The following is a 27,991-nucleotide window of genomic DNA, read 5'->3' on the forward strand; positions in this document are numbered from 1 at the left end:
GTGAGGTCCCTTTTATTCACAAATTTCTTAGGATTGGAATCTTTATCTTCATCTCATTCATATTCTATTTATATAAAAGAATCAAATTTAAATTCAAATTCAAATTCTGTTTTGTAAATTGTTTGGTTAGAAATTCATAACAGTCCAAGGAATTTTTATTTGTGCCTCTTAACAGAATATATACTATTAGTTTGCTGTCTTGATAGAGGTATGCTATGATAGACTTTTGACTTAATTGCTTGTTAAAACTTAAATAGATAATTAAATATATTTTTGTACCAACATAACATATTACAATATTTTTTTATTTTTTAGGTGTGAATCATTTGCTCGCAACAATGGATCTAGCTTACATTGTCTTAACCGGGTTCGCGTTAGAAAGTCCTCTCACCCTCAATACATAATAGGAGGAAAAACCCTCAACTAAACTACCCGAAATCAAGACATTTAATAAGGATAAAACTACGTCTCATATGCGGGGCTCACAACTGCTTCACTGCAGGACTTTATTTGTGAAATTCTTTGAAATGTCTTTCTTACGTCTCAAACTCTAGCATGTAAAGTTGGTACTCAACAATTTAGCTATAATAAAAAGTATCATATTACAATTATTCATAATAATAATAATAAAAATATTAAAGTACAGATAAATAAAAAAAAATGTAATAAAATAGAATGAAGAAAGAAAAAAAAACCGGAAATTAACTTTCCAATATTATCCCTGTATAACTGAAATTAAATGACCAAAAAATAATATGAAGAAAAAAACCATAAGAAATGGCTAGATTTAACAAACGGATAACAACCTCATCCTAAACCCATACAATATTATTTTTGCAGAGCTTATATATGTTTCTCTGTTTTATGGATTGCTTCTGCTTCTTCATGGTACACACTTATTTTTTGTACCTTATGCATCAATATTTGTTATACTTCTGTTATGTACTTTATCTTTATTGTTGGTAGTAGCCAACAAATATTGTTCATAAGAAATTTGAGGTAGAATGTTTTGCAAGATTTTAATGTATGTGTTGTATTGGTTTTATGCAGTGAGTGAGGAAAGGAATTCATCTTCTTCAGGGGTGTATATACATTTGAATCATGCCAATTACTGGGTTGTGTATCTCTTGTGAACCATCTAAGCTACCTTTATTTCCATATGGTGCTGCTGGTTCCAACAACAAGTCTCCGAAATTTCGAGACCCCAAAAGCAACAAAAGGCAAGCTCCTTTATCGGTTTTACAATTTGATTCAATCTCTTATGTTTTGTACATGTTACAAGTTTATTCACCTCTAATAGTTTATCTGATTTCGTAATTATGTGGTTTGTGTAATGTAGGTTTGAAATACCAAACCCAAAACTAGATCCCCAACATTCAAAAACAGGTCTTCATCTACTTAAGGTGCTCCTTTTTCCGGTTATGATACACTTTTTATCGTAATTTAGATCACTGTATTGATGGTACTATAAATTGGAAACGATGTTACATAAGAAAGTAAGAAACCAACCAATACGGTTGTTATAGACGGTCCGTCTATAGTCAATTTGGTCTATTATAGACCTATTGGTCTATAATGTTAAAGGACATATAATGATTTATTACAATTATTTGGTCTTTTATAGACGGACCTTATCAGTCTATATAAGGATCAAGCCCCATACAATAGTCTGATACAATTATTATATCTAACAGTCTTTTGATATGTAAATTGTTTTCTGTTGACTCAGTCCAGCTCCAACAAGGCCTAGAGTCATGCTCAAATATAGATGAACTGAGGCAATATCATTCCCAGATTATAAGACTTGGCCTTTCGGAAGATAATGATGCCATGGGCCGGGTTATCAAGTTCTGTGCAATCTCAAGAAATGGTGATTTGAGTTATGCATTGAAGGTATTTGACAAAATGCCTCATCCGGACACCTTTATTTATAATACAATATTTAGGGGTTATGTGCAGTTTCAGCTCGCCAAAGAGTGCATAGATTTGTATTTACAAATGCTGCAAAGTTGTGTTTCGCCTAACAAGTTTAGTTTCCCTCCGGTCATAAGAGCTTGTACTTTTGACAATGCTATTCATGAAGGCAAGCAAGTACATGCTCAGATTTTGAAATTTGGTTATAGTTCAGATGGGTTTTCTCAAAACAATTTGATTTATATGTATGTGAGCTTTAAGAGTTTAGATGAAGCAAGAAAGGTCTTTGACAAGATGCCACACCCAGATGTTGTCTCGTGGACAACGTTAATTAGTGGTTATTCTCAGTTGGGATACATTGATGATGCTCGTAAAGTTTTTGATTTGATGCCAGAGAAAAACCCTGCTACCTGCAATGCAATGATAGCAGCGTATGTCCAAAGCAACCATTTCCATGAAGCGTTTATGTTGTTTGATGAAATGCGATCCAATCATATCAAATTAGACAAATTTGTGGCGGCTAGTATGTTATCAGCTTGTACAGGGCTAGGAGCATTGAAACAAGGGGAGTGGATACATGATAATATCAAGAAAAGTGGAATAGAAATCGACCCAAAACTTGCAACAACAATCATTGATATGTACTGCAAATGCGGTTCTCTTGAAAAGGCATTTGAAACATTCAATGGGTTACCGAGCAAAGGAGTTTCCTCATGGAATAGTATGATTGGGGGATTTGCAATGCACGGAAAAGGTGAGGCAGCCATTGATCTTTTCAAGAAAATGGAAAATGAGTCGGTACCTCCAGACTACATTACATTTGTCAACTTGCTAAGTGCATGTGCTCATTCAGGGTTAGTCAAAGAAGGTCAATACTATTTCCTATACATGGTCAAGGTTCATGGTATTTCGCCAGGAATGGAGCATTATGGATGCATGGTTGACTTACTTGGGCGGGCAGGAATGTTAGACGAAGCAATGAAGCTAATAAAAGATATGCCCATGAATCCGGATGTGGGTGTGATGGGTGCACTTCTCGGAGCATGTAAAATACATGGAAACATCGAGTTGGGAGAAAAAATAGGGAAAAAGGTCATTGAACTAGAACCTCATAATAGCGGGCGATATATATTACTAGCAAATATATATGCAGCCGCTGCTAAATGGGAAGAAGTAGCCAATGTTAGGAAGTTGATGAATGACCGGGGAGTGAAAAAAGCACCGGGCTTTTCACTAATTGAAATGGGAGGCAGTGTTAACGAGTTCATTGCAGGTGGGAGAGATCATCCAGAATCCAAAGACATATATGCAAAGGTTAACCAAATGTTGGAGAGTATCAAATTTATCGGTTATAAGCCAGATTCCGACAGTTTGTTGCAAGAAATTACCGAAGAGGAGATGGAAAACCCGTTGTTTTACCACAGTGAGAAACTAGCAATTGCATTTGGTTTGTTAAAAGCAAAACCAGGTGAAATTCTAAGAATCACCAAGAATTTGCGGGTGTGTAAAGACTGTCACGAGGCGAGTAAACTGATTTCAAAATTCTTCAGACAGGAAATTATCGTGAGAGACAGAAGTCGATTTCATCATTTTAAAGAAGGGGTTTGTTCTTGTAACGATTACTGGTGATTCTAGCTGGGACTAAATAGTTGTCAACTGTTCTGTACTAATAAATGTATAAATTAAACCAAAATTTTGAAAATATTAGGAGTCATGCGATTCATTTTTTCTATCACATTATCAGAGCTGGCGCCATGATTTTTGTTTGATGTATGTCTCCAGACTTTGCTACGATTCAATTATATCGAGCTGATGTTAATAACAAATTGTTTATCTAAAATGTCTAGAATATACTTTAGTACAAAAAATTGCCAGATATCAGCAAGTGTTGAGAGCTGCATAGTTCATCGAGGGCTGACTACTTCATCGAGGGCTACTCGGGGGCTGCATACTTCCTCGCAATCAGGGTCTGCCTTTGTTCCCTTTTAATTGATATATGCTAATGCTAAGTGTACATGCCATAATATCAGTTGAGAAAAACATACCATGCTCATACTACATTGATATATAACTTGAACAAAGTGTTGTAACCACTGAAAACTGAAGCTCCATTGATCTTTATCATCTGAAATGAGCTTGTGACAACTCTTAGAGCTTTAAATCTGAGTCGTACTTGAGCCTTGACTTAAAAAACACCTCCTGTGTCGTGGAAAATAGTAGCTCTTCGACTATAATCCCTCCTCAATCTTAAATCGGGTAAGAGATCATCATTTGGCCTCTCCAAGAACCAGAACGAGTACAAACTAATTTTTTTCCATGTAACCAAGAAACTTAGATGGAAAATGAAGGTTGCTTGATAGAACCATCAATCAATTATCATTGATAATGAGAATGCCTTTACAACTCATACAAATCGATTGACAAGATTGCGTGAGGATCAGATTTGATTATTAAAGCAAGAAACATGTTTGAACGAGATGCATCTCAATATTTGAAAAGGGAAGAAATTGACTACTAATATCTTGCACCTGCATTCAAACCTTTTACATCTTTAAGCTCTATTATCATGGCAATGGTTCTTGTGAATCTCCTAAACGAGACAGATGAAGATATGCATCCGTTCCTGCAAATACACAATAAATAATACACTTCAGTCTACCGGAAAAAGAAACCGTGGTGATTCATTACTGTTTATTGTAAACACTGTACATAAATGAAGTAAATAAACAAACAGAACATTCTGCATAACATGTACATGGCCCTATCCCCTTTTTGAAAGTTCGAAAGATAAGTGGTAGAAAAGTAGCAATAATGTTTATCTGGGCTTTGCCTAGAATCTTGATAACCATGCCAAATCATTCCACAATACATATTTCGCTCTTATGGGTTACTCAAGTTCAATCCAGACTTCTGGTGGCAAATCCAGCAAGGACATGACATCTCATCACATGATCATTGCAAATTACAACTAAAGGCTGTGAGTTTATCAATGGGTTGATTCAGGTTATGTTTTATCTCTAACGGGTCAAAGGGGTAAAACACAAAAAAGTTAGTGTTTAAATGGAAACAGGCCAACGGGGATATAGTCGCCAAAGTGTCATCTCAATACATAAAACCTCATAAACCCAGTACGTACTTACCTGTACCGAACACAGTTTGACCCAGCCAGAATGTAAGACCAAAGTCCTCAACCTGTTAATACAAGTCCTTTAGTAGTGGACTCATGATACCTCTTGATCATGGTTTTAAAATATTATTAGGTTATTAGGACAGTGACTTATAGGTTGGTGGAACTAATGCATCTCCTTTAGATATCATTATGTACTATAATATAATGGGGGAGTTATACATTTTCATAACAGTATTAAGTTATTTTTGCGAGTCCTCTGAGAGTCCTCAAGTCTGGGTTATGATATCTTAACAGGGTTTGTAAATGTTTTGGAGATCATTGGGTCTATCTGTTATTCATGATTCATGACTAAAATCCGTTAACTCTACTGACAAAATCAAGGGTCATATAGTTCCCGAGACATACCATTCTCATATAGTAGCAGTACATACTGTACATATGATATATCATTTAATCTAGAAACATGTTTATGCGAAGTTGACTATATATTTAATTGTTGACTTAAACTTCATGGGCAAATAATCAGGACAAGCAACATACAAATTTGGGCTGTTCTAAAAGTGGATAAAAATGAGGATCCATTACTTGCAACACCACAAAACAAAAGCTAGAATAGAAAACAGAGTTAATCATATGATAAGAGTTCGATTTTGTTTAAAATGATACATATTATTAATGTATAAATCCTGAAATATATTATTTCTTTTACTTGTTTGGTGCACACTAAAAGAATTGCGAGAGACATCCTAGTTGGCATGCCTATATAATCATCCACCAGCATATTGAATACAAACAGCCAAAAGTAAGCAAGTATATATACACACTCTGGTATTTCAGAATCTAAAATCCTAATATCCACCTGCGACCTGATAGCTATCCATATCCCTGTAACGTGTAACCATGACCCTCCAACGTCAAAACGGAAGTTTCAGAAGAGTTTTTTTTTAGACAAATGATCAGATTTTGATTGTAAGATAGGCACGATATTGGGATGTCTATGCTAAATGGTTCACACACAGCAAATAAGATACGACTTTTAAATGGGTCAATTCAGGTTAGATTTTATCTCTGAAGGGTAAAAAGAATTGACTTGGAAGAAAACCGGTCAAATGGATCGAAAGTCTCCTAAAGTGTAGTTGTAATGTACAAACGCTCCTAAATCCTTTTACTATTATTGAAATAATATAACTTTGGAAAAATATGTTTGACAAGCTAATTACTTATCTAAAATGTAGAAATTTGGCCAAAAAGTGAATCAACTCAACCCGATCCAACTCAACCTGTGTAAAACCTTACCAAAAACTTATTTGCCTTGACAAGCTACCCAAACCCTCACAATTTTTCAATCTTGCCACTTCTAATCATACATAATTACATATAGAATATGGTGAAAGTAGTCAATATGGAGTTCAACATACCATAGCCTTCCATGGAGATGATCTGCAGATCCCCTCCAAAATACCGAGCATACAATCGGCTTATAGGGAGCCCAAAACCATACCCTGCCATTGTTGCTATATCAGCAGTTCCAAGATCCGCACGCTCAACAATTGGATTTTTAGCAGTACTGTAGAGATATGTAAAAATTTTAGGGAGACCACTTCTTGCAATTCCACCCCCCTCATCAGAAACCTACACTACCACACACCCATTCTTCTTATTAGACGGCAGAAAGAATTGAATATAGATATAAAATACAAGATTAACTTGTAAAATCAAATCCAACATGCCTTGATTGTGACATCTTCCAGCCCGTCTGCAACTATTATTCGTATAGGAGGTGCAATTTTGTCTGAGTCCATAAACCGCTCCTCAACAGCACGTAATGAATTTTTAACTAACTCGAAGACCATCAGATGCAGGTGATTAGGGACATAACTGCCACAAGCATAAATGATCCAAAACATGTCTATGTAAATTTGATGAACACCAACCATGAAAATAGAGATTAAACTGCAGAGGTGGCAAGATGGATGGGTTGGCTGATGGGTCATTTTCTTTTTTTAGTAAGATAGATGATGGGTCATTATTAATATGGGTTGAAACAGACTGGATCAGGATGTATTGCAAAGTGTATACACTTCAGATCTGTTTTTAAGAAGCTATTCTAAATAACTAATTCATTACTTACAAGTACACAAAAGATATTGTTACACTTATAGTCGAAATAGTCGAATAAAAATGATTTAAGAGGTTGATGCATAAACAAATAGACTTGGGGCTACTTTCAACCTGTTCAGCCTGTAAAACCCATTTGATCCATTCCCTTGTTAGTTAAATATACCTTGTGACCCACTTGACCTATCTGGGACAAAAACACAGCCCAATTTGACCCATTCATAAGTTAATGGAACGAAACTGCCACCTCTAGTAAAGTATTAAGAGTTCTTGAGATAAATGCATAATAACTTACGGAAATGTAAAATCAGGATCACCATAGACATTTACTTCTGGTGCACTGCCATACTCACGTAAACATAGAGAGCGTGCATCCTCACTAGCATTTCTTGCCACCACTAACGGGGACATCTTTGTGTGTATATAACCAACTTGATCTGGTGGGGGATTTGGATCATGCATCGCCACATGCTGCCCTGAGAATTGAACAAGTTTGAACCATAAAAACCATTTTATCAACTATTATATGTACAGGTACGAGATACTGATTACAAGAGCACAATAAGGGTAACATTTAAACCATTTGCCCCAAAATGGGATGGTCTGTTTATGTATTATCCCCAAATGAGTAAGATAAGAAGTTTAGCTAAAAAGATGCTAAAAGTATACATAAAGCTTTTAACTTATTCTACTTATAAAGAAAATGATCTGTATTCTTATAATGTTCTCTGTAGTTTTTTGTAATCATATTGAATTAGTTGATTATTTATAAAATGAACAAAATGTGTTGCAGGCCAGCCAAACCCATCTGGTCCCAATGGACTTAACTATTACCTAATGTTGATCAAAACCCAATTTGACCCGTTAACCAACCCAACAAAGCTGCCCAATTTGCTACCTTTCTTGGTAAAACATATGGGGAAAAAAAAAGATTAGAGATGGATATACTGGCTATAAACGATGGCACTAACCAATTAGCATACGAATCCCAATTCTTGACATATAAAAACGATCTAAAAACTGGTGTATATCATCCAAGTCTTTGTAATCAAGTTTTGGGTCAAGATCTTTCTTCAACTGTTGCACTCCTAAAGCCATGGTAGGGACAACATTATTGTGTCTGACCTTGATTAGATTAATCATTTTTGTGAAGTCTTGCTCGTCATTCTTGTCCTTGATATCTGGAAAGGTTCTAAGGTCACGAAACGAGTCTAGGTACCAATCTCGCACCTTGTAAGTAACAAAAATATGGGATCAAGCATCCAAAAATCAGAGGTACCAACTGCTTTATAAGTAAAAATGAAAATATCACATCACAAAAAGACTAACCAAAATTCCTAAAAACCATCATTTGATTCACAATAAGCTAATGACCCAAACTATCAATACAGATACAAAACTACTGGTTATGTTTCTTTATACCAAAATCCTTGTATATTCTCATCAAACCATAATATCCTTACGGATTTATCTATATATATTTCCAAAAACACAAGCAGAATAAGAATACAAATGAGAGAAAAAGTATTATCCCAACATTCTTCCAAAAGTTAAGAGCATAAATTTTCAATTTGTCATATACCTACAAACATTCAATGCACTCATCCAAAAGGTTGGTTTTCTTGCAACCTCAACCGTGTCTCAAACCTAATCAAGCTCACACGATGGACAATTAACTGGTGTTTAACCAACTGACCAGCATCACTTAGAAACTTTTCTAATAAATCAAGTTCCTCCTTGATTCAACATAGCAATATCTCCCAAATGCCCCCTTCCCAAAATGAACTAACTTAAATTCAATTTTTTTAGAAAGACAAGTATCCACAATCCCACATACATCCACACACGTCTTAACGACATCTCCACCGTAACACTGAAATCCACAACCTCTTGGTTGACAGGTTACCTCAAATAATGTTAGTACCAAGTCATTTCGATAACACCCTTAAAGTAACCCAAAACAATGGATAACCCACCGATTATTGGTCTTCACCCGACCAGTCCCATAACCAACATAAGAAAGATAAATCACAAGACACAAGACCAGAATTTGAACATTCATGGCCTCCGAGTTTATACTGCATGTCACCTGGCTCACGAACAACTAACCCAAATCAAAAGCTAGTCCCCAAAAAATAAAAAATTAATTAAAATAAAATAAAATCCAGACATAACCCACTTCACAGATCAAGTAACTAAACAAACCCATTTCAAAAAAACAGCAAAAAAATCAATTAATAAAAAAAAGAAGCTTACTTTGAGAATAGCTGGTTTTTCAGACAAACCATAAGGAAGTGACTCAAGTTCAATGGCACGCCTAGCAATTCTAATGGGTAATTCTTTATGAAGAAATTGAGCAGCTAAAATAAGATTTCTGTCAGTAAATCTTGAACCAAATTCCAACATATAACGCAAACTAACACCTGTTTGTTTCATTGAACCCCATTTATGCACCTCATCTATCAGCCTTTTTGGGAATGAATCATATAGTTTCTTGGCAGCCATTATTTTTGTTGTTATTGTTCTGATTCTCAGCCACAAATGAGATATAAATACATTACATATATAATAATAATATGTATTCAGTTATTTTATTGTTTTTATCAGTGTAATAAAGGTGGGTTGTTTCATTGTCTGTGATGGGATATTGAGATAGATAGATTCACTACAGTCCACAGAAATGTGTAATGGAGTTTTCTGCTTTTCTTATTTTCCTAGGAGGAATATTCACTTAATTACTTATTTTCTTTTCTTTTTTTAATTCCCTCCTTTAGATTTAAAGAATGTGCAATTAGACCTTGTTAAATTACTAATTTAGGTTTTAGGACCACAGTGTCAACTAATTTATTCTTACCTTTTTTTTAAAAAGTGTCTACAAGTTCATTCTTACCTAAAAATTTGTCAAAATAAACTCGCAACTTTTATATGGAAAGAATAACATGTGAAGGATATAATTTTTGTAAAGATTGTTTATACTAGTATTCATATAGGATGTGTTTGGTATTGCGTTTTCAAAACAGATTTTACTTTTTGAAAATAGATTCTACGTTATCAAAACTGCGCTTTTATAATAGATAATCATTTTTCACTCAAACACATTTTTAGATTATTTGTGTTTTATAGACGTAATAGTCAAATAATCACTTCTAACCGTATCCCAAACATCCTGATAGATTAATATGATTTTAGATAGAATCGGTGTGTATACTAAGCTAGAGGAATGTCCAAGTTACTGTGATTGATGTATAGTAATTTGCAATTGATTAATATAAAAGAGAGGTGATATCCTCTTTCCGAAATGAAAAAAACCTCACAACTTTTCAATGGTATTACTATAAAGTTTAAACAAAAAAATTTGCATATCCAAGGATGGCAATGTGACAGGTCGGTGGGTAGCATCATATCCCCAACTAAAGCTGATTACGAAAATGTTACTCAAACCCTACTTTGTAGCCATTAGATATTTTATGAGGTAACAACGAAGAAATTTATTCAAAACTGTCGTAATACTCGATCCCTATTATTAAACCTAAAACCCATTAAGCTCATTCAAACCCAAACCTAATATAAAGTACACGTTAACTACTAGACCTCTTCACGATTAAGCTCGTCCAAACCCGATCCAAAAATTTTGGGTATTGGATTTCCCAGTCAAATATGTTTTTTTTTTTTTTTTTCTCTAGCTTATCAAACCCATTCTAACTTACTAGCCCGTTTTAACTACTAGTAAAAGTCCAATATAACTATATAACTACCAATGCCGGACATTTATAATCACAACTGGGTTGGAATTATTATTGGGCTTATTATAATAACTATTTACTTAAAAAATTGTAAATCAAGTTTCAGGCCCACTTTATTGGTGTTTTTTTTTCCCCCGTGAGCAAATGCAAATTGGTAAATTAGCTTTGAGGTGTCAAGTGTCGTAAAGTTTTAGCCTTAAGGTAGTCATTTCTATGGTAAGCAAGTCCAAGGAAGTATTCAAGTTCAAGAAAATTTCATTGCTGGTTTTGTGATTTCAATCATTTAAGTCAATTGTTATGTATGAAAAAAAAAAACTGACTATTTTAAAAAAAAAAAATTCCCGGAAAGGAACAAAAGCTATGAAGTTAAAGATAATACAGTAATGATATCCTACCATATATTGTCATGCTTTCAAATAGTAGTAAAAAACTTGGATAATACGTATGAACTACGTATTTTAATATTAAGCTAAAAAAAGTAGCCAGCCAATGAGAAATGGACGTACAGATGGATATCTAGTTTAGACTTTGGTTTTAAGCTAACGTAATCTTAAAACATCTGGTATGAATTATGGGAATTCTTAAGACTACCTGTAGCGATCACTAGTGACATTTGATCCAACGTCTTTTAATATTATATCATTAGTAATTACTATTATCATAAGTTTAACACATTACACATCTAATCTAATTAATCCATATTCCAACCATCTAGAAGAGTAGAAGAAAAAGAAAAATGAGATACCAACGGTTTTGGGCCAGTAATTTAAATCAGTGACGAAACTAGAACACTTGCAGGATGTGAAACTTACTCAGACATAAAATCTAACTTTGTTATATGCAATATATATGTGAGTAATTATAGGGGCCACGCGCGACGCCCTTTGATCATTTTAAAGATCATTCTTGATTGGAACTTATTGTAGTCATAGTTTTAATTATGATGTTATTAGTGTAATACAATCATTTTAAAGAACTAAGCCCAAATTTTATAATATAATACTTTGCGGGAAGTTGGAAAAGAATAGTTGTTAAGAGAATTTAAATATTAATGCTTGTGTTTCACAATACCTTTCTGGATATCTCCCCCACAACTCACATATCAAATGATTTCCATGTGATATCATTCCTTTCAACTTCGAAAAAGGCTCTTTTTTTCCTTCTCATTTTCAGCTCCTATATCTCTTGTAATTCAAGTTATTTCCTGGCTTCTTTCACATTTATAGATACCCTTTTCTGAGTTATTTAAAACCCATGAACAGAGTTTTGTAATTCTTGTATATTTCATATTGGTTAAAAGCACTCAAAAAAGATTTTCTTTGCATATTCAGGTAATTGTTTATACTAATGTGCTTTCTTTTATGTTACTATCATTGTTCATTACTATATCTCATATGTTCCATATATTTAGACCCATATATACATATATCAATTTTCATATTTGTTATATCACAACTCACAAATATTACGTGTGTTGATGATCTGTGTATGTAGCTTCCAAAGAGTTGACAATGGTTTTGTTTCAAGAATATTTCTAATTGCATGTTCTTTGATTTATTATTTGCAGGCTATCAAAGAATTGACTAACATTATTTCAAGTGTAATATCTTGTAGCATTTTCTGTTGTTCTCATAATGTTTTCATGTTATGGTTTCTGGAAGAAGAAATCCAAGAAAGAAAACAAGAGAATTACACTTAGCCAAAAAGTGAGTGTTTTATCAACTGAGATCAAAGACATAAGAGTTGATCATAATTCAGCTAATACTCTTAAAGGCCAAGATGATAAGTCCAATACTTTATGGGACAAATTCAGTGAAAAAGATAAGGATTCATACAAGATTTCAGAAAGAACGAGCGTTGAAAAGAATAATTTTGTTGATAATAGTAGTCGGTTAGAATCATTTAATCAAGAAGAGATGGATAATCTTTATAGATCATCTTCACACCCTATGAGTGGGACGTCTCCTTTATCTGGTTTGCCTGAGTTTTCTCATCTTGGTTGGGGTCATTGGTTTACGTTAAGGGATCTTGAAGTAGCCACAAACAAATTTTCCAAGGACAACATTATTGGTGAAGGTGGTTATGGAATAGTATATCGTGGTCATCTTGTTAATGGCTCTCAAGTGGCAGTCAAAAAAATACTCAACAATGTGTAAGTATGTCAATTTTGATTAGGCCTTTTCAATTTAGATAAGCTGAGTGGTTGATCATATTACTTTATTATGATTGAAATACAGAGGACAAGCAGAGAAGGAATTCAGGGTAGAAGTTGAAGCAATTGGTCATGTTCGGCACAAAAACTTAGTTAGGCTTCTTGGTTATTGTATCGAAGGAACACATAGGTAATCATCTTCTGTATTCTTTTTTAAAATACTATTGCGAAAGCTACATTATAACAAGGGTAGGTAATTTTCCTTGATAAAGACAATTTAATGCATTTTGATTAAACTTTGGTTGACTTCTCAAACTGTTTGATATGTTCAAGCTATTCCACCAGTTTTCTTTATATAAGCATTTGAGCTTGACCCGTCTTGGACAGAGTAGACAAAAAAATAGGTCAAGATGTTCTTCAATAGTTTCTATCTTTGAAACTAGATATATGTTTTGTTTCTAGGATGTTGGTTTATGAGTATGTGAACAATGGTAACTTAGAGCAATGGTTACATGGAGCTATGCGAGAGCATGGTTATCTTACTTGGGAAGCTCGCATGAAAGTTATCATGGGTACTGCTAAGGCGTAAGCAATCTATGTTATTTCTTGGGTCATATCTTCTATTTCTTATGTGTTAATTTCATCAATAGTCTTATGATACAATTGTTTGCAGGCTTTCATACTTGCACGAGGCTATTGAGCCAAAAGTGGTGCACCGAGATATCAAAGCTAGTAATATACTGATAGATGGTGAATTTAATGCTAAGCTATCTGACTTTGGACTGGCTAAGTTATTAGGTGCTGGGAAGAGTCATATTACAACCAGAGTAATGGGCACGTTTGGATACGTAGCTCCAGAATATGCAAACACAGGGCTTTTGAATGAAAAGAGCGATGTTTATAGTTTTGGAGTTTTGCTCTTGGAAGCAATCACGGGAAGGGATCCTGTAGATTATGGTCGTCCAGCAGAAGAGGTACATACGCATCGAACTTGGCAATTTTGATCCATTTTCTTATAAATGGTTGATTCAAGTTTATGTTTTTATATGTGACAAGTAGAAATCATAAAACAAAAGAGGGAGAAAAAAAGCTAAATGGAAATGAGTCAATCATGTCAATCCTTAGTTAAGAGTTACCTCGAGACGATGATCCATTTTTGGCTCATTGTAGCGGTCTAACTTAGCTTTGTCTATGGCCGGTTTTAGTCATTTCCCTGGCCACCCCTAAATTTTCCTAAGATAGGATTAGAACCTAAGACCTTTTGTGAGGAAACATGACTCGTTGCCACTAGCCCAACTTGGTGATGGTTGGTCTCTAAAACAAGTGTTGTTGATTGGAATTGCAGGTAAACCTGGTTGATTGGTTGAAAACTATGGTTGGAAATAGGCAGTCAGAAGAGGTTGTGGACCCTGACATTACTACGAAGCCATCTAGAAGTGCACTTAAACGGGCTCTTTTAACAGCTTTGAGGTGTGTGGATCCTCATTCAAACAAGAGACCAACCATGGGAGAAGTTGTTCGCATGCTTGAATCCGACGAGTACCAGTTAACTAGAGAGGTGACCTGTAAATTACATTATTATTAGTAAGCATATTTGATCCACTAGTTGTTTATGCAAAAATGACCCTTTTAGACCCTTAAAAGTTAAAACTAGGCCATTTTCTCTAGCTCATAACTTGTTGGCAAGCAGGTTAATTGGATATGTAAGTGTTTCTTGGTACTGACAATTAATTGGGAACAGGGGAAAAGACGGCTCAGGAGTCAAAGTAGTGTCGCCGAACCTGTGAACTCTGATGCCAAAAAGGTTATTGAATGAAAACTATCATTGGCGGGCTCTTGGACATAGACATACATGGACTCGTGTTATTCTATGAATGCAGTGGCTTTTCGTGTGCCATTGTGAGTTGAAGCTAGCAGAGGATGAACTACCATACGAAACAAAAGTAATTTTCATTGATTGTTTGTGATTTTAATTTTAGTGTAGATTTTGATGTACATACATACATATATATGGCCGGTGTGAATGTGATCAATAAATCAATACTACCTTTACCACAAATCTACCGTTGGGGTGTTGAAATGAGGATGTATAAAACTATCAATGTAGAGGTCATAAAGTTGATAGTTGGGTAATGTGTTAAGAGTATTTGTAACGGACTCGATGTGGACGACTGGACGGTGTGGAAGGCCACGAAGCCGGTGTCGATTCGGCAAGACACAATACCTTGGTGTGGTGGTGTATGCTGACATGCTCTAAAACATGTTATGCTTTTAGAGAAAGCCCTTGTGTCACACACTACTCGTCAATATACACGAAACCACAATTCAAAGTAGCTGACACAATTTTTTAGTTTAATAAAAAAAAAAAAAAATTGTAAAATTGTAAAATATGATTTGACTAAAAAAAAAATGTGAAAGAAAACCAATAAAATAAAATAAGGCTTATATATTACTCTATATCTAGAGGAGAAAATTCCGGTTGATAAATCTAGTAACACCAACAAAGAACTACACTTCATAAATAGCCTCATCGCCTCGGCTACTCTTGTTATATCATTCATTTCGGATCCGGAAACTAGATGAACTACTTTTTTACACAAGTAATAATGAATTAACTAACACATCAAAACTAATATGTCACACTTGTAAACTATTGCGACGTAATGTAATAAAATGGCACGTTTAACATATATATGTTTCTAGGGATTGATAAAGGGGGCTGTTGCTTGTAAGTTCCGTGCGTTTTTAATAATGTGTTAATAGTATTAAAAGCTAAGCAAGTATTGTTTATCTGAAATGAATGTTATGATGGCTACTCGCACTCTTGCATTTTTATTCGGTAGTTGGGCTAAGGTCCACTACGGCACTACAGTTTATTATAGTAGTTTATAGCCATACTTTATATTTACACGTTCCCCATTTATGTTACATGACAAATATTTCGTGCAAGTTATACGATAGTTGTTCTATCTTTATTGAAAGATTTGCAACCTGACATTTTCAATATAAGATGTTGTTTTACTTTCAATATAAACCAAAAAAGAAACAAAAGAAAGAAAAAAAAAATTCTTAAAAAAAAAAAAAAAAATCCTAAATAACAAAAGTGTGCCTGATATATAAGAATAACAAAACTACAAGGGTTACTTTTAGAACTAAGAAAATTGTTATTATCCTTATCTAAAAAAAACCCAGATATTTGCACACTAGTCTAAAAACCATCGCCGGTGGGCAAGAAGATGTCGTTATCAGCAGCAGCGCCGCCGTCATCGTCTCTGTCATTCTCATCTTCACTACTCTCATCCAACAACCACCGTCCTCTCCGACGCGACAACCACCGCCGCATAATAATAATAAATACACCAATAAGATGTGCAATGAGGTCAGTAGCAGAACCAAAAAAGAAGAAATTATGGAAACAAGGGGAGTACCCTGGTGACGTGTCAGTAAATGAAAGGAACAATAATAAAAGAAGAAGTCCGATTAAAAATATTAAAAAGAAAATGGACCGTAGAGATAATTTGAATCCGTGGGTTAGTACTGTTACTGAAGCTTTGTCTGACTCCATTGAAACCAAAAACTGGTTACGTGCCTTACAGGTAATTATATATATATATACATTTGTATTTGTATATATAGTTTAATAATGTTAGTTAATAAGTATTGACTACTTAAGTATGTAACATATAAGATTATTAGTATGAATATTGACAATGTGGATTAATGTTTTTGGATTTTTATTTTCTAAATAAGAAGTTTAGGGTTAGGGTGAAATTGATTCTACTTCTGAGTATAAGCATTGCCATAAGTGGCTAAAAATACCCCTGTACATTTTCGATAAGGTAACCTTTTTAGGTGAAAAGTTCAATTCTTTATGGTTGGTTTGATTGAAAGCAAAAGATGCATACATGTACAACTGTACGTACTCGTGCTTAAAACAAAAGTTAAAAGAAATTATTAAGCAATGTGAATGAAAAATTCTAAAAATCTGGAGTTGATAGAGTGCCCTATATACGAGTCTACTTGGTAGAACGGTTTTGATTTGCATATTAAGGGAGGTAGGTTTATAGGTTATTATTGTCATTTACCCGAAATGTGTCATTATTCTGTGTTTTCTTTTGGTATCATTTCGGACCAATTTGATACTTTTCCATTTAACTAAGCTTTGCTCAAGTTCTATACTGGCATTCCTGCAATTTCACCGTTGTTGCCTTCTTTAACTATGGAAGAGTTGTTTTGATGTTGAATCACTCCAAGTTGATATAATACCTGAATCAGATCTTCTGGTTTAGTACCTTGATCAATGTCTTTTTGCTCAAAATGAGATAATAGTACTAATACATGAACTTTTATTCTTCTATGAGTTCCTTGCACTTTCTGATCTGTTAGTGTTTGTTATTCTACTAATATTTCTCTTGTGCAACACAAGCCATCCAACCACTAGGTTATGCAGATAAATATATTTGACGTAGATCTCTGTTCAGAATCCGAATTTTTTTCCCTCTATGATAAAGGGTAATGGAGGGAACCCTAGCCCCGGTACCACAATTGGATACCCATCGACTCACCCCGTATGAGTCATATGATGCCGGTACAATACCTCCATCCTAATCCCCACATGATCTGGGCACCCCGAAGGATCAAACCCGCGTATTTAACTTCACATGTGGGTCTAGGCTTCATTGGTAACGGGTACCTTAAAGGAATTATTTTTTGTGCCAAGCGGGGATCAAACCTGGGACCTTAAGGTCATCAAGTGATTGCCTTACCACTAGGTTTCCCTCTATGATATGTTATTGAATTTTTGCATCTGAAGTGACTTCTAATATCTATGTCGTTATATAACTTCCATCAAACTATTCATCCTCAAAAGAATTTAACAGAGTATATGATTGTGTGAAAAGGGTATAGATTTATGTTTTTGGAACCTGTAGCCTGTAGGAATTAACAATGGTCAACTGGAACCAGAGGTGGCAAAGTAGGTGGGTTGGGTAATGGGTCAAATGAGTACCATCTGGCATCATTAGTGTGAGCTTTCGTTTAACCGAAACATTCTTTGTCCCAAGTCTATGAATTTTTCATGAATAATTGTTGTGTCAATTATGATTTACAAAGGTTATATTATGTTAACAAGCTTAAGCTCTCAGATAAAATGTTATTGGGGGAGTTTTTTTATGCATTAGAATATGCTCCGGGCATATTTTGACCCGCTTAACCGGCTCAACCCGTTTGACCCGTTTCTTAGTAAGCCATATCTTTTTTTATCTTACCCTTTTAATCCATTAGAGAAACAATATAATTCGTATTGACCATTGACGAGTTAATGGATCCAAATTGCCACATCTAATTGGAACAATTGAATATCATATATAGGTTTTTGAGATGCTGAAGGAACAGCCATTTTACCAACCAAAGCCAGGAACGTATATGAAACTCATTGTTCTACTCGGGAGGTCTGGACAACCCCAGCATGCTCGAAACCTTTTTAATATGATGATTGAAGAGGGACTGGAACCCACTGCCGAACTATATACTGCATTGCTGGCTGCGTACTGCAGAAGTAATATCATTGATGAGGCATTTAAAATACTTGACCAGATGAAGAGCATCCCTTTATGCCAACCAGATGTATATACGTATAGTATTCTGATCAAAGCTTGTGTAGATGCTGCTCGATTTGATCTGGTTGAAAACCTATATGAACAAATGGCTGAAAGGTCAATAACTCCAAATACAGTCACCCAAAATACAGTACTTGCTGGATATGGGAAGGCTGGGAAGTTTGATCTAATGGAAAAAGTGCTTCTTGGAATGCTTGATAGCAGTTCTTCCAAACCAGACGTATGGACGATGAACACGATTCTTGGCTTATTTGGCAACATGGGTCAGGTTGAAACTATGGAACGTTGGTATGAAAAGTTTAGAAATTTTGGAATTGAGCCGGAAACGAGAACATTCAACATTTTAATTGGTGCATATGGAAAGAAAAAGCTGTATGATAAAATGTCAACAGTTATGGAGTACATGAGAAAGCTCTCATTTCCATGGACGACATCCACCTACAATAATGTAATTGAGGCATTTTCGGATGTGGGGGATACAAAAAACATGGAGTACACCTTTGATCAAATGAGAGCAGAGGGTATGAGAGCGGATACCAAGACGTTTTGTTGCTTGATAAGAGGGTATGCAAATGGAGGTCTTTTTCATAAGGTAATAAGTATGGTGGAATTAGCAGGGAAACTGGAGATCCCGGAGAACACGTCCTTTCATAATGCAGTACTTTATGCTTGCGCAAAGGCAGATGATTTGTTGGAAATGGAGAGAGTTTACAAGAGAATGAAGGATAAGCAATGTAAGCCTGATGAAACAACCTTTTTCATTATGGTGGAAGCTTATAAAAAGGAAGACATGAACGACAAGGTCTACGATTTGGAACAAGAAAAAGAAATGGTGTTAAATCCCAATCGAGGGTTGGTTGTTTAGTCCAAGTTTAATCAGCAACCGAGAGTTTGTCTAAATGATTTTGGTAGGAGAAAAACTATTCTGAGAAATGAAATGAAGGGCCAAGACAGGTTAAAAAGATGAACAGGTATCTATGGCGGTACTTAAAACCCATGGGCAATTGGTATGATTCGAAGCACCAAAAGATGAGTATTTATCTGTAACTTTCAGGTAGACTACATGTTCGATAGTAGAGCTATGTGTTTTTTTATGTAAATAGTACGAGTTTTTTTTTTTTCTCTTATCAGAGCTATTTATCTTTTTTATAACATGTGAGCCTGTTTACATCTTAATCTAGTGATTAAGACGAGTCTTTGTTGTCGGATCAGATGTTTTAGCTGAATGACTGCCTACGATTAACCTTTTTCTTTATAATAGTTTGAAGATAGAATCTGAGTATTATCTTAATCTTTTGGAAGCCATCATCTTGCAATTAGTGTAGTTTTTATTCTGGTTACGTCATTTCCATATCTATCTCGTGGAGGATTTTGAACATCTCTAAGGGAATGTAGAAAAATATTTTCGTCTTTTCAATGGACCATATCGGTGTTTTGGTTGCGAGAGCTATTATATCAGTTCTGTTGCTGCAATTTGATGTTATTTGGTAGTAGTTATTTTATTTGATGTTTGATTTGACATGTTAAATGATAAAAAAAAAAATGTGAAAACTATCAAGGAGTATCAATCTTCCACGCATGAGACTCAGAAGTAATATATAGATAGAATGTGAAAGTCCCAACACCTAAGGTGGAATATTGATGTATATTGAACATGTATGTATGTAGCTTGGTCATCACTCAAAATATATACACTGACAATAACTCACACATGCCAGCATAGATAGTAGCTCGCATTTTATATGAACTCCCATGCCATGAAAGAACTTAGTCATCACTCAAAGTTGACACATGACATCTATAGCTAAAGTGATAATATATTATAAGATCATACACAATAGAAAATAAATTTATACTTTCAAAGTTTCAATACACCATTCCACATTACATAACATAATCATAGATGATTTTTTGGATGCTTGATGATGTAAAAAGCACAAGATTAGGTTTATAGCATCACAACTTTATTAGGGAATCCAATTCTAGATGTTGGATATAGTGGCAGTGAAAGATAAAATCTGGAATATAGCTTTTAATCTTTTCACATGAAAGTAATATTCCTAAAAGTTTAGATCAACGTAGTTCACTTAACTGCTTGCTGACTTGAAGCTTCATTCATAGAAGGAACATGGAAATAGAACACAGTAAAACATGTATGCATATATTGTTATATATCTAGAAAGCAAATGAAAACAAGATGAGCATATGTTTTATTATGATCTAATTAATCTTGATGAGGATTAACCCATTTGAGGTCCTTAACCACTTCCCATGTGAAATCAGGGTCCTCCCTACCAAAATGCCCATAAGCAGCAGTCTTCAAGAACCTACCATTACCACCCCTTTTCAAATCCAAGTCAATCGATATCATTCCAGGCCTAAAATCAAAGTTTTCCTTAACAATCGCCAAAATCTCCTTATCGTGTATCTTCCCTGTTCCATAAGTGTCCACAAAAACCGACAACGGGTCAGGGACACCAATAGCATAAGATACTTGAACAATAGCCCTCCTAGCCAGCCCACAAGCCACAATACTCTTAGCCGCTTGCCTTACAATGTAAGCCCCACTACGGTCCACCTTAGTTGGATCCTTTCCAGAAAAAGCCCCACCACCATGAGCACCCCATCCCCCATATGTATCCACAATGATCTTACGGCCAGTAAGCCCTGCATCACCATGAGGCCCACCTATCACAAAACGGCCCGATGGGTTCAAATGGAAAATAGTCTTCTCATCAAGGTAATTACCAGGAACCACAGGCTTAATCACATGTTCTTTAAGATCAGCTGCAATCTCATCATTTGTAACAGTCTCATCATGCTGAGTCGAAATGAGAATAGTATGGACCCGTAGTGGAACCATGGCTCCTTTATCGTTATGGTACTCGACCGTCACTTGGGTCTTGCCATCGGGCCTAAGCCACGTACAAGTCCCATCTTTACGAACTTGGGTCAAACGGGCTCCAAGTTTAGTAGCAAGGACATGACTAAGTGGCATAAGTTCAGGAGTCTCATCAGTAGCATAACCAAACATATGACCTTGGTCACCAGCCCCAATTTCTTCGGGCTTTTTAGTCAAATGACCATGCACACCTTGGGCAATATCAGGGCTTTGTTGCTCGATATTGACCAAAACCTTGCAGTTATCAGCATCTAGTCCCACATCATCAGAAACAAACCCGATCTTACGACAAGTGTCACGAACAATGGTTTCGTAATCGATATTAGCTTTGGTGGTGATTTCACCAAAAACCATAACCATGTTGGTTTTGGTGCAAGTTTCACAAGCAACTTTGCTTTCAGGGTCCTGTTCTAGACAGGCATCTAGAACCGCATCGGATATCTGGTCACAGAGCTTGTCTGGGTGTCCTTCGTTAACAGACTCTGATGTGAACAAAAATGTCTCCATTCTTAGCAAATTAACCTGCATATATGCCAATTAATTAAATAAGCACACTATTCAAAAGACAAAAGTATATTACTATATTAGCTATTACTAGATTTTATTTTATTTTTTTTCGAAAATAACATATTGATGATTTCACAAAATCACATTTTTAGAAGGAAGTTAAAGATGTAATCTAGCTATTATTATATTAGATGGTATGATACAATAATTGTTGCTAGAAAAACACATGCTCTAAACTTAGGTGTACGGAAACATCAATAGTTCATGGTTTTAACGTGCATAAAACAACTTGTACCTTTCATGTTAAAAGTCCATCCTTGATTTTCATGGTAAATGTACAAATAATTTATGCACTTTAAACACAGTCCTAAGGGTTAGGGTTGTATTTAGCAAACCACATAAAGTATTAACATCAACCAGCAAAATCTATACGTATCTAAAATAACTTTTAACTACATAAAATATCAAATCAAACATATAATACGAGTATATAGTTGTGGAATATAATACCTGATGACAAATTAAGGAGAGGAGGATGAAAATCTGTTTTGATGATTCACCCTCTTTCTTTTTAGGAAGTTATAACAGGAAACAAGTTTAAAAAATAGAGATGGAAGGGTTATATAGATATATAGATAGAATATTAATTAATGGAATCCCAATATCCTAGGATGGATGCTAGTCGTTGATTTACTTGTAGTTAGGGCGGTGTAGGAATATGAATATTTTTAGTTTATTTATTTGATCGTAAACAAAATGAAATATGGCTAACTTTTGCGTTTGATACTTTTCTTTTTGACACAAAATTAGAGAGAAGAAATGTACGCAAATTTACAAAAGTGAAATGTTGTGTCATAAAAACCATCTTTGAAGGTGTGTAATGTAATAGTACATGTCTTGAAGATAAACCCAAAAACTATAGAAATTTTTAGTGAGATATAATTTATGAGATAAGAATTGTAGTCTTTTATGAAGTGAACAATTAATAATATAGAGTGGTGATATTAGTACCATCAAAATTGATAAATTTACTATAGGGTATAAATTATATAGTATATTATATAAATATTTAATGCATAACTATGGTAAGTTTATTAATTTTTGTGGAACGAACATCAGTGTCTATAATATATGGGCCTATGGCAGCCTCCTGCAGCCTGCAAGAGTATACACCCAAATATAAAATTCCAGCCACTAATATTTTGTCGAATGATTGGCGCAACTATTTTGATTAGCAAAAGTAGTAATATTAAGAAGGGATTGATTATACAATTATGATGAAGTTCAAAAAGTTTGTGAACAAACAACTTTTCTTCTTTCTTCTTGATATTAGTTATAGATTATAGATTCGGTTAACAAGTGTGACCAACTAGGCACTCAGTTGTATATAAGTTTACCTTTTACTTGCATGGTATCATTTTTCTATAACTTTCTTTTCGATGGGGACAAGAATACAGAGTTAGCTGACGCATTCATGGATTGAGAGAAACGTGGAAATGACAAGAAAACTAGTAGGAATGAAAATCAGATGACATATCATTCCGGAAAACGTCAATTGATTTTCGGTTTGTAAATTGAATACAATTTGCATGGTTGGTGCATAACAGGTTAACGGTCAATATTTCTAACTTCGATAGATAGTCTTGCAATTTTTGGTCCACAAACGTTAAGACTCGAGATTAGAATTTTGACATATAATCTACATTTGGAGCCTGATTGTTAATTGTACGCAAAATAGGATTAGTACCTGATTTTGGGATTTGTAAAACGAATACAAATTTCATTACCCACGGTTCCTTGCTTGAACCACTAAATTTGAAATGCTTTCTTTTGCCTTAAATTTGGGATTTGAAATGGCAAGTTAGAATATATGCTTTGTAGTAAACAAAACTAAAAATCTTAAAGCATATACGTATATATAGTCGTCCAAAAACCTATGATTTTAACACAAGATTTCTGTGGTTCATATTCCCTTCTCATTTGAATTTTCACTTGCGTATTACATTCACATGGCTATTGATGAATCATGTTCACAGGCAAGTCTTGCCCAAGGTAAACTCTCTACCATCATTTTCTCTAATATGTAACATTTGGAACCTTAATATCCCAACAACTATACAATTTCGTATTTTTTCACATGAACTAAACAAAGTTTATCTGATAATATAATCGGTGTTTCCCATTTAAGTTGTCAATTATAAATGGTATTGAAATACTAAACCAGCTTACAAGTCTTACCCATCAAACAAACTCTTCAGAGTGCATCTTTCAATGCATGAACTTTTCAAAACTTGGTCTATGTTCTACTTCTAAAGTCAAATACCATACCTGTCGTAGTCGATTCTCTCCTGATGCTGATCATCGACAACTATGTTTAACATTTTTTCAAGTTGAATCCCAACCTCGCTATATGTTTCAGGGGTTTCCGTATCAACATCTGAGGCACCACCAGCTCACTACATCCTCTACGTTAAACAGTTTTCTTTACTCACAAAACAAAATGTCGAAAGATACGAATCAGGCGAATTTGAAGCTGGAGGCTACAAATGGTACCTTTTTTCCTGCTATATACCAAGATAGGGATTTGGGCATAGGATTAAGGTTATAACAGTTGTAACTTGCAGGAAGTTGGTGATTCACCCAAATGGCAACAAGAATAAGAATGCTGCAGATTTCTTGTCTGTATACTTGGCAATGGCAAGCCCAACTTCACTCCCACCTGGTTGGGAGGTTTATGCCACATTCAGAGTATTTCTACTTGACCAGAACAATGATAATTACTTGAAACTTGAAGGTAAGTACTATCTTTGTATATGTAAGCTTTAGAGTGTAGGAGGCAAGGTGAAGAGCTCAAGTGGATTTTGCAACAGTTTCAGTAAAATGGTGTTTTTTGTATGGGTCACATCAAGTTGGGACTTGGACATAATCCCAAACAATTCTTTTTCTAATATAGATATTTAATGTGTGAAAAACGACGACAATACTAAATAAACCCTTTTTCTAATAAAGGGATTTAATGTGTCTTATACATCTTGGATCATGACAACTCTGATTATAAGATATTCTGTTGCACGCAAATTAAGATCAAAATCTGTTCAATTTCTCACCCAGATACAATGAGTAACGGAAGACGTTTTCATCGGTTGAGAACTGAGTGGGGCTTTGACAAATTCATTAGCCTTAAAGAATTTAATGATCCTAGCAACGGATATCTTGTTGGAGATAACTGTGTGTTTGGAGCAGAGGTGTTTGTCTGTAAAGAGACAAGTAAAGGCAAAACAGAAAGTTTGTCAATGGTAAAAGATGCAGTTCCTTACAAACACATGTGGAAAATCAGCAACTACACAAAAGTAAACGCAGACTGTGAAAATTCCGACATATTTAATATCGGTGATCACAAATGGTAACAATGTGTTTGCATCAAAATTTCAGTAATATGCATCACTCCTTTATTTGTGCAAATTATCAGACAAATAACAAATTGATAAACTAAAAGCAAACAATCATGTAAATATGACCGTCTATAATCTATCCATCACTTAGGGTAACTAGCAAGAGCATTAGCATAACTGGATCTTATCTATTTAGGGATATACAAAATACTTGACATCACCAGATACTTGCATATGTGCAGGAAGATACAGCTATATCCTAATGGAAAAGGGGTTAGTGGTCACATATCTTTAAAACTGGCATTGGCTGATCCTGAAAATCTTCCCTATGGAACCAAGATACTTGCCGAATTTACACTTCGAATATTGGATCAGTTGAATAACAAGCCTTACTACGGGAAAGGTATATTTTGTGTATCCCATCAAGCACATTGATATTCAATACTAACACCTTGGATTTTAACAGTCACTATTATTTATATCACAAGCTCAATATCGGTCATAAATTTGCAGCTAGTTACTGGTTCAGTGCTTCAAAAGCAGAATGGGGATGGCATAGATTCGTTACACATGGCATATTCTTTCAGACCAACAGGGGGCTGTTGTACAAAGATGTTTGTTGTATAGAGGCAGAGGTAGCCATTCATGGAGAGACAACCATCTTTGGATAAGTGTGTTTATCTAAATCATTTCATTTGTAATCGTCCATTGTGAAAATAACTGAGTATATAACCAGAGTTCAAATGTTTATTCAAATCTATGAAACTCCAATTAAGTTACTTAGTGATTCTATAGCTCCATTCGATAATTTTCTCATTGTTTATATGTAACATCAATGACATGGGAATTATAATAAAATTGCATAACTGGAAGGCGGTATTGATGATCATCACTGAAGCATCTGTGTGTATGTGTATATGCATGCACAAATAGGTCTTACCTTTAGCTATTAAGATGCTTCTTGATGTATTGACTTTGTGTAACCAAGAGTTTTTAGCTTTTGGACCAGCTTCTTTTCAGCTTCTGCCTGGAAGTGCAAACAGACAATATTCATGATCCCAGGGAGCATTTAAACTGGGGTAGAACAACCCTTACCAAAAAAGGATCGCAGGGAGAAAAAAAGAGGGGGGGGGGGGGAGAGAACCTCAAGGATGGGGCTATCTTTCGGGATATTGCATGCCAACATTATAGGAACTCCAGTCTTCATAACTATCAAAAAGATTGCATGTCACTGATGTCAGGCCTTCGACCAAAACAAACTTATTTAATGATGGCTCTAATCTCATGGTAGACATAATAGGCGAGGAATCTGTGTGGAATTGTTTCTTTGAAAAAAAGAAGTTACGAATACCTAACAGGTGAATTCTTTTTGTCATTGTTTGGGATGGGTTGAATTGGAACAATAGTTAAAATTTTGAGCTTTTTAACATGGTGCAGTGTAGACTATAATCACAGAAATTTCATTATTTAAAAAAAAATCTGATTATTAATAAACTGATTTAGGAGGTCTTTTACATTAAAACTACACTTTGGGTAGCTCTCGACCCATTTGATCCGTCTCTTTTAAGCTGTTTATTCATTGACCTGTTAGGGATAAAACCCCTATCAACCCAATTATGAGCTAATAACTTTACATTTCCACCCCTATCATAGAGGCTTACCTATTCGACGCGCAATACCAGATCCCGTGTTATCACTGGTGTGACCAAGAAGAGAGCTTACACTGACTACATCGTTCTGGAAATAACCACCAATAGTCAAGGACTCGAAGTAACACAAAGATCACATAAATTAAAGATGCATAAGAAAATGGATAGATAAGCGAAAACTTACAGGTCTGGTGGGTGCAGCAGCATACAAATGTCCAAGTTTAGTAGAGTTACAACCAATCCATGCATATATCTACATTAAGTAAAGCACACGAATACGTCAGTTGTGATCCATAAGCAAAGAAATCAATTGTGTATTCTCCAGAGAAAAAACTTGAGGCGTCACAGTAGTCTCTTATTTGTTCCTATTGTCAGTTCCTATTGTTCTTCACAGCAACATATCTTTCAAAAGCTCTTCTTTTTAGTTATTGGCCGTAGCAATGTGAGCAGGCCGGCCCGGTATATTGTCCTAGATTTCATAATTTTTAAGGCTCTACAAAATATAAGATATTCAAGTTTCTATATATATCACTCATATAGTATGACACAGCCACTACCGGGCTTTTCAAATAAATATATAAGGTAATTAAAAAAAAAAAGGTAAGAGTGACCTGTTTGGGAAAACGAATGATCTGAAAATGAAGGGAAATATCATTGAAGACATGTGAGAAACAAGTGATGTGTAGATCACTTGAAAGGTCTAAATTGTTTAGATCATTCGTCATGATATCTGCAGCTGGTTGTTGCCCGGACATAATATATATCTATCGGTGTGGAATGGGGGGTTAGGGTTTATTTCTTCTCAACTTCAAACTCACCAGACGACCTTTTTGGAGTTGAGTTTCGGGGGGGTGTTGTATTGTTTT

General features: G+C 35.0%; 7 protein-coding genes across 9 annotated transcripts; 4 read left to right on the forward strand and 3 right to left on the reverse strand.

Moving 5' to 3' along the window:
- Positions 1 to 785: 785 nt before the first annotated feature.
- On the forward strand, positions 786 to 3,649 carry LOC122596710 (pentatricopeptide repeat-containing protein At5g66520-like). 3 transcript variants are annotated; one of them, XM_043769335.1, is made up of 4 exons: positions 786 to 888; positions 1,051 to 1,220; positions 1,340 to 1,403; positions 1,735 to 3,649. In XM_043769335.1, exons 2-4 carry the CDS (start codon positions 1,102 to 1,104, stop codon positions 3,541 to 3,543), a joined length of 1,992 nt encoding a protein of 663 aa, XP_043625270.1. In that variant the 5' UTR covers positions 786 to 888; positions 1,051 to 1,101; the 3' UTR covers positions 3,544 to 3,649. The 3 variants fall into 3 exon arrangements, with proteins under 3 accessions (XP_043625270.1, XP_043625278.1, XP_043625285.1); XM_043769343.1 differs by having other exon boundaries at positions 1,340 to 1,386; positions 1,730 to 3,649; XM_043769350.1 differs by lacking the exons at positions 786 to 888; positions 1,051 to 1,220 and having other exon boundaries at positions 1,338 to 1,403; positions 1,730 to 3,649.
- A 601-nt stretch (positions 3,650 to 4,250) lies between these two features.
- Positions 4,251 to 9,796, reverse strand: LOC122596733 (pyruvate dehydrogenase (acetyl-transferring) kinase, mitochondrial). The gene is made up of 6 exons (XM_043769362.1): positions 9,419 to 9,796; positions 8,134 to 8,392; positions 7,458 to 7,638; positions 6,775 to 6,922; positions 6,463 to 6,676; positions 4,251 to 4,537 (listed from the first exon to the last, which is right to left on the reverse strand). Exons 1-6 carry the CDS (start codon positions 9,665 to 9,667, stop codon positions 4,479 to 4,481), a joined length of 1,110 nt encoding a protein of 369 aa, XP_043625297.1. The 5' UTR covers positions 9,668 to 9,796; the 3' UTR covers positions 4,251 to 4,478.
- Positions 9,797 to 12,512: 2,716 nt separating this feature from the next.
- LOC122581766 (probable receptor-like protein kinase At5g18500) lies at positions 12,513 to 15,116 on the forward strand. Its single transcript, XM_043754045.1, has 6 exons — positions 12,513 to 13,057; positions 13,143 to 13,247; positions 13,520 to 13,642; positions 13,731 to 14,031; positions 14,403 to 14,615; positions 14,799 to 15,116. Exons 1-6 carry the CDS (start codon positions 12,540 to 12,542, stop codon positions 14,871 to 14,873), a joined length of 1,335 nt encoding a protein of 444 aa, XP_043609980.1. The 5' UTR covers positions 12,513 to 12,539; the 3' UTR covers positions 14,874 to 15,116.
- A 1,049-nt stretch (positions 15,117 to 16,165) lies between these two features.
- On the forward strand, positions 16,166 to 19,976 carry LOC122578522 (pentatricopeptide repeat-containing protein At3g06430, chloroplastic). Its single transcript, XM_043750501.1, has 2 exons — positions 16,166 to 16,653; positions 18,428 to 19,976. Exons 1-2 carry the CDS (start codon positions 16,294 to 16,296, stop codon positions 19,538 to 19,540), a joined length of 1,473 nt encoding a protein of 490 aa, XP_043606436.1. The 5' UTR covers positions 16,166 to 16,293; the 3' UTR covers positions 19,541 to 19,976.
- Positions 19,977 to 20,812: 836 nt separating this feature from the next.
- On the reverse strand, positions 20,813 to 22,689 carry LOC122578533 (S-adenosylmethionine synthase 5). The gene is made up of 2 exons (XM_043750513.1): positions 22,595 to 22,689; positions 20,813 to 22,099 (listed from the first exon to the last, which is right to left on the reverse strand). The coding sequence occupies exon 2, from the start codon at positions 22,082 to 22,084 to the stop codon at positions 20,900 to 20,902; it is 1,185 nt and encodes a 394-aa protein (XP_043606448.1). The 5' UTR covers positions 22,085 to 22,099; positions 22,595 to 22,689; the 3' UTR covers positions 20,813 to 20,899.
- Positions 22,690 to 24,048: 1,359 nt separating this feature from the next.
- On the forward strand, positions 24,049 to 26,255 carry LOC122578551. Its single transcript, XM_043750534.1, has 6 exons — positions 24,049 to 24,136; positions 24,504 to 24,633; positions 24,709 to 24,882; positions 25,206 to 25,487; positions 25,719 to 25,879; positions 25,990 to 26,255. The coding sequence occupies exons 1-6, from the start codon at positions 24,094 to 24,096 to the stop codon at positions 26,145 to 26,147; spliced, it is 948 nt and encodes a 315-aa protein (XP_043606469.1). The 5' UTR covers positions 24,049 to 24,093; the 3' UTR covers positions 26,148 to 26,255.
- Positions 25,048 to 27,984, reverse strand: LOC122578542 (proteasome assembly chaperone 4). Its single transcript, XM_043750523.1, has 6 exons — positions 27,737 to 27,984; positions 27,310 to 27,378; positions 27,138 to 27,213; positions 26,621 to 26,685; positions 26,417 to 26,503; positions 25,048 to 25,337 (listed from the first exon to the last, which is right to left on the reverse strand). The coding sequence occupies exons 1-5, from the start codon at positions 27,878 to 27,880 to the stop codon at positions 26,426 to 26,428; spliced, it is 432 nt and encodes a 143-aa protein (XP_043606458.1). The 5' UTR covers positions 27,881 to 27,984; the 3' UTR covers positions 25,048 to 25,337; positions 26,417 to 26,425.
- Between the last annotated feature and the right edge of the window lie 7 nt (positions 27,985 to 27,991).

The sequence above is a fragment of the Erigeron canadensis genome, chromosome 1 (assembly GCF_010389155.1).
Source record: "Erigeron canadensis isolate Cc75 chromosome 1, C_canadensis_v1, whole genome shotgun sequence".
Classification (NCBI taxonomy): domain Eukaryota; kingdom Viridiplantae; phylum Streptophyta; class Magnoliopsida; order Asterales; family Asteraceae; genus Erigeron; species Erigeron canadensis.